This window comes from Haliotis cracherodii, unplaced genomic scaffold (genome assembly GCF_022045235.1).
Source record: "Haliotis cracherodii isolate W230 unplaced genomic scaffold, xgHalCrac1.p SCAF_6, whole genome shotgun sequence".
NCBI classification, from domain to species: Eukaryota; Metazoa; Mollusca; class Gastropoda; order Lepetellida; family Haliotidae; genus Haliotis; species Haliotis cracherodii.
Genome location: NW_027266319.1, coordinates 50,449,360 through 50,465,994, shown reverse-complemented (window position 1 = coordinate 50,465,994; position 16,635 = coordinate 50,449,360). Strand labels below are relative to the sequence as shown.

At 39.9% G+C, this 16,635-nt stretch overlaps 1 protein-coding gene across 1 annotated transcript in view; it reads left to right on the top strand.

The window, feature by feature from the left end:
* LOC139445154 (isoleucine--tRNA ligase, cytoplasmic-like) overlaps nt 1-16,635 on the top strand; it is a 45,492-nt gene that overhangs the window by 6,608 nt on the left and 22,249 nt on the right. Inside the window, exons 3-19 of the mRNA XM_071226259.1 lie at nt 1,060-1,216; nt 1,932-2,051; nt 2,177-2,311; nt 3,074-3,158; nt 3,748-3,876; nt 5,115-5,202; nt 5,321-5,381; nt 5,598-5,696; nt 6,035-6,157; nt 7,439-7,530; nt 7,971-8,069; nt 9,821-9,947; nt 12,229-12,302; nt 12,468-12,662; nt 15,350-15,436; nt 15,584-15,667; nt 16,036-16,180. Coding sequence (XP_071082360.1) covers nt 1,060-1,216; nt 1,932-2,051; nt 2,177-2,311; nt 3,074-3,158; nt 3,748-3,876; nt 5,115-5,202; nt 5,321-5,381; nt 5,598-5,696; nt 6,035-6,157; nt 7,439-7,530; nt 7,971-8,069; nt 9,821-9,947; nt 12,229-12,302; nt 12,468-12,662; nt 15,350-15,436; nt 15,584-15,667; nt 16,036-16,180 — 1,900 coding nt within the window. The remainder of the gene's footprint in view (nt 1-1,059; nt 1,217-1,931; nt 2,052-2,176; nt 2,312-3,073; nt 3,159-3,747; nt 3,877-5,114; nt 5,203-5,320; nt 5,382-5,597; nt 5,697-6,034; nt 6,158-7,438; nt 7,531-7,970; nt 8,070-9,820; nt 9,948-12,228; nt 12,303-12,467; nt 12,663-15,349; nt 15,437-15,583; nt 15,668-16,035; nt 16,181-16,635) is intronic.

The window sequence follows — 16,635 nt, the reverse complement described above, 5'->3', positions numbered from 1 at the left end:
AGTCCAGGTTCCACCCTTGCCGAACTAGGCTGGAATTCCTGGGCTCGATTGTAGCCCCACTAGTGGTTATTACAAGTTATGTCCCTTCTAAACCTCTCCTATGGACCAGTCAGATTCCACCTCTCGTATCACTTGCATTTGCACTTGCAAAATGGCGGCGCCCAGTCAAAATGATCTGATCGATAATCTAGATCAGTATTGTGATAAAACGGGTCTTTCATCCCAAAGTGCATCAAATCACGTGTGCACCTTGATAAAAAACATGAAAAGATTTGAAAAATAACTGTTGACACCAAGTTAGCGGTGCACATGCTTTGCAAATCCTTCAATTGACTGAAATCTGCATGACAGTTTACCAGATTTCGATTTTGTTGTGCGATTTTGATTGGACTATGCATAGACTTGTTAGTACAGCCAAAATGTAACTCCATAATACCAGCCTAGTTCGGCAAGGGTGGAAACTGGACTTTTATAGTTAGTTAACTCCCTTGCCTCGGGAAGATGGGTCAGCTCAGAGTCAGTATACTGTGTGTGAGTTGGGTATTCATGTTAAAACTGTGGCATGGTATCTCAGTGGGCTGGCATTTTAAAATCGGCATTAGTTCGGTCAAGTACAAGCAGCCACACATGTGCATGCACGTCACTATATAAGTGGAATAACCTTTGACACAAGGTTAAACCCAAATTCATCTCACCTCCTTTGTTTTGTTAATTTTATGATCTGAGTAGTGTGCATCCCCTTCCTATTCCAAAATCCTCTGGTCCGCTGAAGATCCTTTGTAGAATAGGTCTTCAGCAACCCATGCTTGTCGTAAAAGGCAACTATGCAACTAACAGGATCGCTTGGTCAGGCTCCCTGATGCATGTCATCAATCCCTATGCTCGATGTTCATGATGTCAATCACAGGATTGTCTGATCCAGACTTGATTATTTACAGACCGCCGTCATATAGCTGGAATATTGCTGAGTGCAGTGTTAAACAACAAACAAACAAAACAAGAACAAAGTCATGAGCTATCCTTTTGCAATGATTTTCAAATTAATATTTTTCTTTCCAGGTTTTCATTCTATGATGGTCCGCCATTTGCCACAGGGCTGCCACATTATGGCCACATCCTGGCTGGGACCATCAAGGATGTTGCCACGCGGTGGGCGCATCAGAGCGGCTTCCATGTTGAGAGGCGGTTTGGCTGGGATTGCCACGGACTGCCAGTGGTAGGTGGACTAGGGCAGATACAACTTATCTTGAAACCTGTACCAGCCTTAATACTGATAACATATAATGACATCTTCCAAAAATACTAACATTCTGCTAGCCCTCAGTGTCCTTAACAATAGACCAACCGACTCGGGCTAGGAGGCTTGTGCCAGTTCTTTTCCCTGTATGGGTTACAGGACAGAAATAACTGAAAGGTTTACAAGGCAGAATAGATCCCTCGTATACTATGCTTGTTGTAAGGGATGACTGAATTGGATTGGGTGGCAAGTGACTTGGATGATTGTGTGTCATTGTACCCAGACAGGGTGAGACTTTTCTCATAACATCAACAACTAGTTTTCAGTGCTCCGGATAGATGCGACCACCTCCTGGTCTAGTTGTAGAGCGTCTGCCCGGAGAGCGGAAGGTCCGGGGTTGGATCCCCAGCTGCGTAATACTAAAAGATGTTAAAAGATGGTACTTGATGTTACCCTGTCTGGTGCTGGGCATAAAGGGGCTAAAACAAGGACTGGTCGGCTTGGAGTCTTTAGGCAGTGTCTTAGTGGGGTATTCATGTTAAACTTCGGCATGATAACTCAGTGGGTTAGCAGCATGAAATTGGCATTAGGCTGGACAAGTGCACGCAAGCCTGCACGCACGCATACACGTCGCTATATAAGTGAAGTAATCATGGACGTGTGTTAAACACCATTTCACCTCACCTCATTGTAGGAGTATGAGATTGACAAGACTCTGGGCATCAAGGGCCCCGAGGACGTGGCAAAGATGGGGATTGAGGCCTACAACACTGAGTGCCGCAAGATCGTCATGAGATACTCCAACGAATGGGAGGTAAGTTAAGTCGGGCAGTGTGGGGGCCAGGGGAATTTGTCAACTTCTGATGACTCCTGTTAGTTATGGTCACATTTCCTCAGACAGCCATAGAACATTGTTTAAGGTATTGCTTCCTCTTTCAGACCATTGTGACCCGTCTTGGGCGCTGGATTGACTTCCAGAACGACTACAAGACAATGTACCCCTGGTTCATGGAGACTATCTGGTGGGTGTTCCAGCAGCTCTACAACAAGGGGCTGGTCTACCAGGGCTATAAGGTGAGCTAAATATCACTTGGTCATGATGTGAACTTTAACATCACATGATATATTTGTCTGCGGAACATTTTATGTTGCAAAACTGTGGTGAGCCACTCTCTGTATGTTTATCTCCAGATTAACCACATACTAATGATTCAATGATTTATGAACTGTAAAGGATAAATGAAAAAAAAACAACTCTCACTTTACCATACTTTCCAGCTTCAAAAATAACCAAAAAAAGTAACTAAAGTCACTCGCTTAGCATGGAGTGTCTCGGTACCTGAGTGTAGGGGTGAAATAATACATTAGTGCACGGTGAGTTTTTGTGTGATAAAATGATACACGTTTTATTTTTGTATTGAAACAAGATGAAACACTTTCTGAAATAAATTACTTACTACTCGTTGAATGACCACCTGTGTTTTTGTCAGTCAAGTATCTCAAAATATGTTGTGAGTATCGTTTTAAGTTCACTACTAAACATTGCAGTCTAAAGCTCACTTTTCCTTTTGAACCTGCTCTGAAATATTTATTGCCAAGAAGTTTCCATGCAATTTAATGTAAATGTACGTATCATGATACGTGTCATATCGTGACTTATGTAAAGAGATATATGTCTATCATGACTTTGTTGTCCTGTTCACCCCTACCCGAGTGTGGAAATATAGGTTCACTGGCAGACATTAGTCGTGCCTAGTTGATGTTATTCCTTCCTGACCATGCTGACTGGGTGCTGAAGCCCAGTGTCCACTGAACTCTGACCTGCTTGTTCTCCAGGTGATGCCGTACTCTACAGCCTGCAACACACCCCTGTCAAACTTTGAGTCGGGTCAGAACTATAAGGAGGTCACAGACCCCGCAGGTGGGTTCTCATGTGATTGCAACTCATGCCGATGCACTGGACACAATTTCATAAAATCAGATCAACTCTAGGGGTGGATATATGTTAAACCCTCCATAGGAGATTACTTCAGGTGAACTTTCTTGTCAGTGTCAAGGCTTCTAAATTCTTGGTTTTAGTGACTGAATCATTGAAAGCAGCATATCTGATTTCTGTATCTAAAAAATGAACATAAACTAGCAGTTCTGAATGGAAATAAGAAAATGCAATGTTAAGATATTGTTATGGTTATTTCATACTCCCTGTCGGTTCCGAGTGCCATGGCACCTACATCCCAAAATGGGTACTATTGAGGGAATATATTTGTTCTGTGTGGGTTTTCTTGTGTCAAGTTCAAATTAGGGTGGTAAAGACATGAAACGAAATCGTTTTAGAAAGATGACATTTGGTTGTCCACCCGATCCTGTTAGTCGCCTCTTACGACAAGCATAGTCACCTCCTACGACAAAGCATGAGTTGCAGAAGACCTATTCTAACCCAGGTCTTCACGGGTTGACATAGTATCACTGATACAAATCCAGCATCACTGTTATCCTGGCTTCTCTTTCAGTCTACATTAGTTTCCCACTGGAAGAGTCTCCTGATGTGTCCATCATCGCCTGGACAACCACACCATGGACGTTGCCTAGCAACCTGGCTTGCTGTGTCAACGGAGACCTTGACTATGTCAAAGTTAAAGGTCAGTGAGCCCTTTAAACATGTTAAATATATGTTGGTACTCTTTCTTATCTTATCCTGTTTGTAGATGTTATAAGAACTCCTTACAGAAATATTTTAAGTCTGCCAGTCTGTCTGTACCTGAAAGTATTCATATCAATGTGTCAACTTCCGGGTTGGCTTAAATACAACCAATGAAACACCTAGCCTAAAGTGTTGAAGACCTGAAACTTTAATGGACTAAGTACTGTTTGTTTGTTGTTTAACACCACACTCAGAAATATTCCAGCTATATGACGTCAGTCTGTAAATAATCAAATCTGGACCATCAATCCAGTGATTGATATCATGAGCATCGATCCACACAATTGGGATACCATGACATGCATCAACCATGTCAGCGTTCCGGTATTTTATGTGCCGCGGATCCAATGAACTGGTATATTTATAACTCAACGGAATCACTAGACAACTTCTTGCCCCTTCATCAGATGAATACATAGATGATGAATGGGATATTTATTGTACAAACTGACATATACTCAATTAAAGTTTTAAAACACACCAAATAATAGTTGTGTACCAAGGATGTTTAAGTGTGATTTTTCCCAATGATAGATTTGATTCTTTGCCAAACACCTTGAAGAATTGAGGACTTCATGTGCTGGTTGTGAAAATCAATCTTGTTTGAAAACTTGTGGTGTTCATAATGCTATTTAGGTCTTACAACTGATATACAGTTTGCTGGATTGAAAATAATTGAAAGGCTGGCTAATAACCCAACTACAAAAGCCTTGAAAATGACATGATGAAAGCCTTAAAAATACTTGAAAAGGCCTTGAATTTTATCAATGTTATTTTCCATGTCTGTATGAACCTTGGACTATTGTTAGTCTATAATGTGTAACCCACGTACATTCGTTGAATATCTAAATATTTCAATAGAAGTGGATGTTTTAACATAAATAATATTCATTGGCATTTATTATGAAGTTGTAATTATTGCTGGTGTTCTCTTCTGCTGACAAAGGGGCGGTCGGGTAGCCAAGTGGTTAAAGTGTTCGCTCGTCACTCCAATGACCCGGGTTCGATTCCCAACATGGGTACAATGTGTAAAGCCCATTTCTGGTGTCCCCCGCCGTGATATTGCTGGAATATTGCTAAAAGTGGCGTAAAACCATACTCACTCACTCACTTCAGCTGACAAGTCTTTGGTTTTGTTTTTAACCGGTAGCGTTTAACAGATGTTTCTCTCCCCAGACAAGAGTTCCGGGAAGGTGTACATCATGATGGAGGCTAGACTGGTGGCTCTGTTCAAGTCGGAGGAGGAGTACACCATAGTAGAGAAGTAAGAAGCATGTCAACATCCACTGTCTGTGTTAGTGTATGATTGGAATGAAGTTGTTTCCAACTGATTACATCTGATTGCATCTGAGATGAAGACACACATCTTGATTTTCTTACAGGTTCAAGGGCAAGACTTTGGAAGGAAAGAAATACAAGCCACTGTTTCCATACTTCGAGAGTGTAAGTAGTTACTCTGAGAACGGTAGATTGACAAACATATTAAATACTCATTGGTTAAGTTCCACATGTCAAGGTATAGTATTAGTAGAGAAAACAGTGATTTGGGGAGCAGTGTTTGAAATTTTTAGTTTTAAGAAATTGAAAAGTATACCATGGAGCATAATTTTTATACATAATTAGAAGTATGATTTGAGTGTTTTGTTGATGTTGTTTCAGATGGGTAAGACAAATGGAGCCTTCCGAGTTCTTCTAGGCAGTTATGTCACAGCAGAGAGCGGTACCGGCGTCGTCCATCAGGCGCCGTACTTTGGTGAAGTATGTAGGAGTTAACATGGTTACTTATATTCGTGTGTGAACAATTCATTTACATAACATTGTGTTTGATTCGCTGGCACAACATGCATTGTAGGACACCGCCTCACAACACCTCAGTTATTCTGTTAAACAAAAAGGTTTAAATTCTGATATTTTGATAACGTTAACAGAACACTTCTCACACACAAAAATAAACATATAATAAAAATTAGTTATAAGACTCATTGCCTGAAGACCAAGTGGGATTTTTGTTCCATTACCCTGGTCAGCATGAAGAGATGTTACTTGACTATGACCTTGAACCTTGTGAATAACCTTGACCTTGTATCGTTTTCCAGGACGATTACCAGACATGTCTGAAGTACAAGATCATCAGCAAGGACATGAAGATGGTGTGTCCCATTGACGCCAGTGGCAAGTTCACAGAGGAGGTCACACACTTCAAGGGCATGTACTTCAAGGTCAGTGGGGTCAAGGACAAAGGGTGGTGGGGCAACCTGCTGTTTAAGGTTTCATTCCTACATGCATGCCATGTGTGGAGCCCATTCTAGCTTGAGAGCTCCTTGCTGTCACATGGCTGGAATATTGCTGAAAGTGGTATGCACTGTGTTCCTCCATCACCCATGGACACGCACAGCCATGTTATGTTAAAGTAACGCATGTCCCTTTTCAGTTTGTTTCTTTCTTTGAATGTTTGTTGTTGAATGCCGCACTCAGCAATATTCCAGCTTTATTATGGCAGTCTGCAAATGAACAACTCTGGACCAGACAATCCATTGATTGACATCATGAGCATCAATCAACGCAGTTGGGATCAGATGACATGCATCAACCAAGTCAGCAAGCCTGACCCCCGAATTGCAACAAGCAAAGAAGCCATTTTACGACAGGCATGGGTTGCTGAAGACCTATTCTAACACAGATCTTCATGGGCCTTTTCAGTGAAGTAATGAAATGAGTCCGTGTACTCACAGAGCCTACTCTGCAAGTGAAGTATGTCTGAAACTTCTGTTCTGTGGAAATATTTTGTCATGTTGATGGCTACGAGGCGCATTGCACAAGAAATATTGTTGATGTTATCTGAGAGGTCATTGGTCATTCACCTCTTGCTCGAACCAGATTGTGTCTTGATTCGTTGGTTAATAATAGGGTCTTCTCTCCAAAGATGCCACATGTGTTGACGGATGGAGTAATATTCTGTATACGAACCTGTACAGTATTGATGAAGCATAGCATATTCACACCGCATTAAATTACATCAAACCTGTGTTCACGAACTTTACTTTTGCTATTTTTCTGCTCAAAAGCATTTCAGTATTTCAGTGATAGTTTCTTTCATAGTTTGATACACCTATTGCAATATGATTCTAGAAAAAATAAGCTTATACTGATTGAACATCCAGCTTTCTCACTGTAGGGCATGCAAGATGTTCTACCATGCTTACTGTCAATGATTACCTTGTCAGAACTAATAACCCACTTGAGGATATCCTGTGGTAGATTCAGTTTTAGAACAAAGCCCCAGAAACCTATCTGACATAATAGGAGATTTGATGGATTGGGTGATCAGGTTCAGTGACTTGGTTGATAGAGTACTCCGGCTGTGGAATGCTGCTCATAACGTCAATCACTGGTTTGGCCAATCCAGACTTGATTATTTAATGACTGCTTAAGATTGATGACAAGCAACCAACAAACTTTGTAGATATGTAGTTTGTGATACAGCTACATGTTTCTTGCAGGATGCAGACAAAGAGATCATGAAGAAGCTGAAGGCAGAGGGTCGTCTCGTCCACCAGGGCACGGCCAGGCACAACTACCCCTTCTGCTGGAGGCAAGTCCCCTTCTTTAGTTAGAGAATACTTATTTTGAGATTTTGAGTTTATTTCAATTGGGGAAAAATTTTGATTTATATAAGAGCAAGCGATAAGCATGCAATGGCAGACTGTTATGGACACTAGATTTGACAACCAATGGTCGATGGTGTGATGACACACTCAGAAAGGTCCCAACTAGGAGTATGTCGTCCCTAATCAGGGTTAATAATTCCTTGTGTGCCAACATCTTCCTGAGGCAAGGGAATTAACTGATAAGAAAAGTCCAGTTTCCACCCTTGCCAAAGTAGGCAATATTTTGGGTGGACTAATGAGTCTATGCACAGTTCAATCAAAATCGCGTAATGAAATAGTTCTTTAGATAACAGTTATTGTGTGGTTCCAATAGACTCGTGTCATGACGCCTTGTGTGACTGTTATGTCCCCTCGATTCCTGCAGGTCTGAGACGCCCCTCATGTACAAGGCGGTGCCAAGCTGGTTTATCCGTGTCGAGCAGGCTACCCAGAAACTGCTGGATAACAACCAGAAGACATACTGGTGAGAGTGATGATGATGATTGTGATGGTGATGATATGGACTGAGGCTGCACGGTATTACCGGTATATCGGTAACTGAGGTTCATTCTTTCCACGATACGTATCACTATATCATTTTTTAATGCTCGGATATGGGGTGATTTCAATTAGGGCTTTTTATCATGTATTTAGTGTTACAAACGACCGCCTCCGTGGTCTAGTGGCAGAGCGTCCGCCTGGAGAGCGGAAGGTCCGGGGTTCTATCCCCGGCCGCGTCATACAAAAAGACGTTAAAAGATGGTACTTGTTGTTACCCTGTCTGGCGCTCAGCATTAAGGGGTTAAAACAAGGACTTGTCGGCTCGGTCAGTATACTGTGTGAGTATACAGTGGGCTAGCACTATAAATGGGCATCAGTCCGGTACAAACACACAGACACACACACAGACACACACACAGACACAGACACACAGACACACACACACACACACACACACACACACACACACACACACACACACACACACACACACACACACACACACACACACACACACACACACACACACACCATGTAAGTGCAATAATCTTGGACGCGACGTTAAAGCCAATTTCACCTCACCTAATGTTACAAACTTCCCAAATACCTTCGAAATGTTTCCATATTTTCAAAATTCCAAAATGCAAGTTCGCGAAGATACAGATTGATTCTCAGTGTCCTCGTGTCAGTTTTTCAAAATGTATAAAGACAAAGTGTGGAAGCACTTTGGCCTAACTCAAACGGATGGCAAAATTGATGAACCAAATATTTCATTCTGTCGGAAGTGAGCTTCTAAATTTAAAATTAACAATTATACAAGATATCGTGATACGTATCGCAATACAGCCTTGAGCATTGCAAAATATTGTGATACACTTTTAACCTACTATACCCATCCCTGATATTGGACAGACCAATTTTATTTCTTACAGATTCACCTCTTACACTTTTGGGGGAAAATTCTCTCTTAACACATTAAGTGAAGGTTACCTTGGAGGTAAGGGAACGAACATGGTCAAAATGTCAGTGTAACTGTAAATTTTGGTTACTAGACACTAATATTTCCATGACAGAGTTTGAGGGGGAGTGGGAAGGGGAGAAAGGGGTGCTGTGTGATGGCTCAAAACTGACATGTTTGCCTTTCAATTAAGTTCGTCTGGTAGTGATGATTAAAATGGCTGGATGTACTTTTTGTTTGGTTGGTTGGTTGGTTTGTTGTTTAACAACGCATTCAGCAATATTCCAGCTATATGACGGCAGTCTGTAAATAATCGAGTCTGGACCACACAATTCAGTGATTGATATCATGAGCATCGATCCGCGCAATTGGGATCGATGACATGCATCAACCAAGTCAGCGAGCCTGACCACCCGATCCTGTTAGTCGCCTTTTACGACAAGCATGGCTTGCTGAAGACCTATTCTACCCCGGAATCTTCACGGGGCTCTTTTTGTTTGGAGCTGATTCAACAAAAGATATGCTAAGCATGTAAAATTCATATTCTTTCTTTTTATCACTTTACTTTTTAAAATCATAAAATGCTGAAATTGTCAGTCCGTATTTCGTTTCCGCATAACTTAAAAACTGTGAAAGATTTTTCATCCAAACTTGGTACATGTAATTACCAGGGGCTAAAGCGGTGGCTTTTGCTATCATGGGGGCCATTGTCTGTGTTTTTGTCAGGTTGTGTTGTCAACAGTGTTTCTTATACTGACAGTCTGTTTGTTCAACAGGGTGCCGGACTTTGTAAAGGAGAAGAGATTTGCCAACTGGCTGCGTGATGCGCGAGACTGGGCTGTGTCTCGTAACCGGTACTGGGGCACCCCCATCCCGCTCTGGGTCAGTGAAGATGGAGAAGAGGTAGGTGGACTTTGTCCGCGTCATTTTTCTTAAACTATTCAGGGGATTCATCTCAAACTTATTACATATAATCTGTGTCATATGAAGGGGTGCAGTCCAAAGAAAAAAAATTTATTTTTATTAATTTTCCATTTTTTTATGAATTTTTCAAACCCTAACGTCCGTCTGAAAACTTTGTCCGCACGATTTCTCTTAAACTATTCAGTGGATTCATCTCAAACTTAGTACATATAATCTGTGTCATATGGAGGGGTGCAGTCAAAAGAAAAAAATTCTTTTTATTAATTTTCCATTTTTTTAATGAATATTTCAAACCCTAACCAGGGTTTCCCCTGACGCAGAATTTTTGCGTATATGACTCTCAATTAAGGAAAAATATGTCCAGAAATAAATGACTGCGCCATGACTGACTCAATTTTAAAATATCGATGTTGTGGTTTGCCTGCTTTGGAATAAAAATATTACAACTACTCACCTGAACTGAATTTATAAACATTTTCCGAAGACAATACATGCAAACGTCTTAAAATTTACGTCTAGTTTTTAATTAATCGTCGTTTTTAGAAGTAATATAACTTCGCATAACACCACTGCCACGGGCTAATTTGCATAGCCTGTCACATGACCAGACTTTTCTCTCGTTTTAAAACATACGCTAAAATCAGAACAGCCGGGGGCTTTACATATTGTTTTGCATAATTATATAGGTATGCTACTAAAACTGTGCGACTGTGAGGTACAACACAAAATATATTTATTCATCAAAGTGAACGTAACTCTCACACTCCGTGTGGCTTCGATGACAGCACGTGATGTAAACAAAGGAAAACTACGCAAATGGACATGGTATTTCACGTTTCAGCATATTTTCGCACTAAAAGTTAACCATGACATATGTTTATCTAGATGTGTAGACTCATACAAAATGAAACAAAAGAAAATATTATCATTGTTGCGGTGAATAATGTGATTTGGCGCGGTCAAAGTATGTGGTTAAGCGGAACCTATGGAACGGGGTAAACGGAAGTTGTAAGTATCAGAGGGACACATGTTTTTGCCGAAATTTAGGTAAACATTATTGAATGAAATTTTAAATAAAATTAATAAAATAGATGACAAACATAAGGTCAGATATGCAGAGAACACTTTTTTATATTACCAGATAGTGTAACAACAGGATTAACTTGGGTAATTCAATTCGGATTTGTTATGCTATTTCCAATGACAGATCATGACAGCCTGAAATGAGACTGAAGAAAAGTCTGTGCGTATTATACACGAGAGATATTTTTTTCAGGATTTAATTGCCCATCATTAGGGGTTGGTATTATACACAAGTGTGTATTATACACGAATTAATATGGTATATACGAAATGTAAAGCTTTGGGCATGTTTGTTGTTGCTAATAAACTGTATTCAACCAGGAAATATTATGAGTGTTCACAATTCTTCAGTTCAACTTCACTGTTGATAGATAATACAAGATAACTAGATAAAAGATGTTAATGAGTTCGTGGTATTAAATTATAATCTGACATGAAATGTATTTTAATATCCATCCATGATTAAAAATTATGTCTCACAGTTGAGACTGATGTTATTTATTCATCCTGTATTAGTGTCACTGTAAATTGTTTCATGAGCTGTGAAGTAATGAAAGATTGTGAAAAAATAAAACCAACAAACTTTGTTTTTCATTCATATATCCTTTATTTTTCTGTAGAACAATCAGCTGAGAACATTAATTAGCACTTGTTAACTTAAACTAAAGACATATAATATTTAAAAGATACTTAACTTTAAGCTTAACATTAACAGTGAACACTTTAAATTACATTAATCATACAATAAAACTTTTGACTCTCAAAAAATATTTTTGACTCCCAAAAATTCATTGGCTGAGTCAATGTGACTCTCAGATATTGGAGTCTAGGGGGAACCCTGCCTGACCCTATCCTAGGTATTTAATTTGTAACTACTGACACACTAGGTGGGTCGGGGGTATTAGTGAGCCACGCTCACTTTTGCACTTGTTAATATTTCTGACTGCGGCATTCAACAACATTCACTCAATTGGCAGAGTTTTATCATGGGAACAGTGATAATAAGTGTTATAACCAATATTTGACTTAAGTCTTGTTCTACCATGTTTTATTCAGCGAAATGTGATGGAGTTTTCTTTCGAATATATTACAGCGCTGACAAAGACAAAATGTTTTCTTGTGTGAAGCACACTTGTCATTAATCATCATTATATAGCACATTGTGACATTGTTCCAGATTGTGTGTGTAGGATCTATTGAAGAACTGAAGGAACTCTCGGGTGTGGAACTGAAGGATCTTCACAGAGAAAAGTGAGTTATAGCCCAAAGAAGCTGATTACCTGATCTTAATACATTATTATTATTATTAGGGGCCACGGGTGGCCCAGGCGCATTTTTTTATTTTTTTTATTATTATTATTATTATTATTATTATTATTATTATTATTATTATTATTATTATTATTATTATTTCAGTGTTGATAAGGTGACCATTCCCTCCAAGATGGGTAAGGGAGTGTTGCGCCGTGTCAGTGAGGTGTTTGACTGCTGGTTTGAGAGTGGCAGCATGCCCTATGCACAGGCTCACTTCCCATTCGAACACAAGAAGGAGTTTGAAGAGAGCTTCCCTGCTGACTTCATCGCAGAGGGAGTGGACCAGACCCGTGGATGGTAGGTTAGATATTGCACCATGATCAGAAATCTAATACCCTTTCATAGGCCTTGAACTTGGCAATCTGACTTTGAAAAGACCTTGAACTTGGCAATCTGGCTTTGTAAAGACCTTGAATTTGGCAGTCTGGCTATGAACAGCCCTTGAATTTGGCAGTCTAGCTTAAAAAATTGTTAAACTTGAATGTCTTGAAAAGCCCTTGCGCTTGTAAAGTGTGATAATTGCTTTGAAAAGCTCTTAAACATGTTTAAAAGGCCTTTGCTTTGGTGGCTCAAGTTCTGTATGAACCATTCAGGTTCGAAAGGAGACCTATGTCTCCTATGTTTTCTATTTATCTGTATGAAGACTTAAGTGTTCTGTATGAAGACTTTAGTTTTCTGTATGAAGACGTTAGTGTTCTGTATGAGGACTGTAGGGTTCTGTATGAAGACTAGTGTTCTGTATGAAGACTGTAATGTTCTGTATGAAGACTTTAGTGTTCTGTATGAAGACTAGTTCAATTCTTTATTCATGTACATGTGTAGGCCTGCGGCCCATGGTACAATATTTGGTCCATCATTAACATTTATAGGCTTAGTGTTTGGAGTCTAACATTCATAGCATGGTATATAAAAGTTGCAACATTTCTAATTACAGTTTCATTGTTTACCGCCATAAGCATATTGAATTTAGCAAGAGTAGGATGTACAAAATACTTCTGTGGTAAATACTGAAGACGAAGTTCATCATAAGCATTACAAATTAATAAAAAATGATATTCATTCTCGACATATCTTTGGTTGCAACTATTGCACAATCTCTGCTCTCGTGGAGTATTAACGTATCTACCAGTCTCAATGTGGAGAGTGTGGGAGCTACAGCGAAACTGGGCTAGTGCAACACGAAATTTGTTGATAGTGATAGCAGACAATTACAACTCTAGACTCAATGAATTTTTGAAAAGTGTATAATGGAACATTTTAGAACTATTTGCTAAAGACCAATGCCAGTCCTGTTCGTAAGCAAATTTTAACCGATCTTCACATTCGGAAATAAATGATTCGGGGCAAATAACATATTGGTTCTCCCATATATATCCAAATCCAAGGCTGTATAAAAGAGTTTTGACTTTTGTAGCCCAATTAGTTTTACCATGTGTGGCTAGCTGAAATAACATATCATAATTTTTTTTAGGATATCGTGAATTTTGGAGGGACATAAGTTTACACCAATATTTTATACAGCGTTTATAAGTAGAAATGTACAGTGGGTATCTTCCACACTCTCCTCGCACAACATGATTGGGAGTAGACGTTTTAACACCTGGCAGACGTTTACAAGCAATTACATGGATACTTTCTATTTCTTTGCAGTTTTCAAAACTCCACATTTCAGCCCCATATAACATAATTGGAGCAATTTTAGTATCGAATATTTTAAAAAAGTGGAATAGGTTTAAGTGATGAAAGGGATTTTAGAACCGAGAACAATACCCGTTTAGCCTGTAATGAAGCATTGTAAGTATGTTTCGACCATGATAAATTCTTTGAAAATACAACTCCCAAATGAAGTATGAAGACTAGTGTTCTGTATGAAGACTTTAGTAAACTGTATGAAGACTAGTGTTCTGGATGAAGACTGTAGTGTTCTGGGGGCACGGGTTGCCCAGTCGTCTAAGGCGCCGCGATTCGCTGTGCAGAGTTGCGTCCCTTGGGCACGCCAGAAACCTATGATTGTAGGTTCGAATCCTGGTTCGCCACGATTATGTTTCTAGGTTTGTCAGCACCATACCCGTGCTCGTGGGTTTCATCGAAGTGGTAAACGTCTGAGACCTGCATCACTTTGGGCTTTCCTCCCACATTAAGCTGACACCCCGCGATATAGCCGGAATACTGTTAAAAGTGGCGTTAAACCCAACTCACTCACTCACTCCCTGTAGTGTTCTGTATGAAGACTAGTGTTCTGTATGAATACTAGTGTTTTGTATGAAGACTTTAGTGTTGCGTATGAAGACTGTAGTGTTCTGTATGAAGACTGTCGTGCTCTGTATGAATACTAGTGTTCTGTATGAAGACGTTAGTGCTCTGTATAAATAGTAGTGTTCTGTATGAAGACTAGTGTTCTGTATGAAGACTGTAGTGTTCTGTATGAAGACTTAAGTGTTCTACATGAAGACTTTAATGCTCTGTAAGAATACTAGTGTTCTGTATGAAGACTCTAGTGTTCTGTATGAAGACTTTAGTGTTCTGTATGAAGACTGTAGTGTTGTGTATGAAGACTGTTGTGTTCTGTATGAATACTAGTGTTCTGTATGAAGACTGTAGTGTTGTGTATGAAGACTGTAGTGTTGTTTATGAAGACTGTTGTGTTGTGTATGAAGACTGTTGTGCTCTGTATGGATACTAGTGTTCTGTATGAAGACTGTAGTGTTGTGTATGAAGACTGTAGTGCTCTGTATGGATAATAGTGTTCTGTATGAAGACTATAGTGTTCTGTATGAAGACTGTAGTGTTCTGTATGAATACTTTAGTGTTCTGTATGAAGACTGTTGTGCTCTGTATGAATACTAGTGTTCTATATGAAGACTGTAGTGCTCTGTTTGAAGACTGTAGTGTTCTGTTTGAAGACTGTAGTGTTCTGTATGAAGACTGTAGTGTTCTGTATGGATACTAGTGTTCTGTATGAAGACTGTAGTGTTCTGCCCCAGGTTCTACACACTGCTGGTACTGTCCACACTGCTGTTTGGGAAGCCGCCCTTCAAGAATCTGGTTGTCAACGGACTGGTTCTGGCAGAGTAAGTTGTAAAATTATCAACACCTCAAATGGCAAGTAAACTGGAATCTTTGTTGTCCATAGCGGAATTTAGTTGTCTGGGGCCACCGAACCAGCATGAATTTCCAGTTTTAATTGTGTTTTTATAACCATGATGTCTATATCACAGAGATGGACAGAAGATGAGCAAGAGAAAGAAGAACTACCCCGACCCCATAGAGATCGTCAAGAAGTTTGGTGCAGATGCACTCAGGTCGGTTGAACTGATGGACGTGTCGTGGTTGGCAAAGCAACAATTTTTAAAACAAGGGCTCTTGGTGATCTTGGTGCAAAGAAGCAGGGTTGAAGTATTACACTTGAAGTAGCACTAAGATGTCTTTGTAGAATTGCTCCTAGTCATATATTATAAAGGTAGTCCGATTTGAAAGAATCTGGGATGGGAGGGTTTTACTTGATTATATTATTGATTAAAGTTGTTTTTTATTTGTAACAAACTACTAATGCCATTAGATAAATCAGGCAGGGTATTTAGTGCTGATCACACAAACTGGTCTACATTGGAGTGGGTTCTTGACACTGATGGATACAGAATCACATGACTTGGCATTGCAATTATTTCAGACTGTACCTGATCAACTCCCCGTCTGTGAGGGCCGAGAACCTGCGCTTCAAGGAGTCTGGTGTGAGGGATGTCCTCAAGGATGTCTTCCTGCCCTGGTACAATGCCTACCGATTCCTCATGCAGAACATAGACCGGCTGGAGAGGGTATGGCTTGTGGCAGTAGTTTCTTCAATTGAAAACTTTTTCTTAAAATCAGATCTTTTGCTAGATTTGATACCCTTGTCCATTAACGTCAGTCAAAGCGTCCATAGGAATGCATGTAAGGTGAACTCTCTATCCTGCCAATCAGCATTCTAAGTTCTTGGTACAGGTGAGTGAAAAGGAATGTAAACAGGTAGTTCCGAATGGAGACTAATAATGACCACACTGTGTTGTGGTTCTTTTACTTCCTGTCGTATCTACACCCAAAAGTGTGTACAATCTGGAACAAAATTGTATATTGTTGGAGAGGAATGAGTTGGTGAAGCAGTGAAGCTGAATTATTTAAGAATGCTGGTATGTGATTGGTTCAAAACCAGCCCAGCCTTCATTTTGACATTTTGGTGATTTTCGTGATAAGAGTTCGCTTAGTTTTCACCCAGTGTGAGCTCCTATAGAGC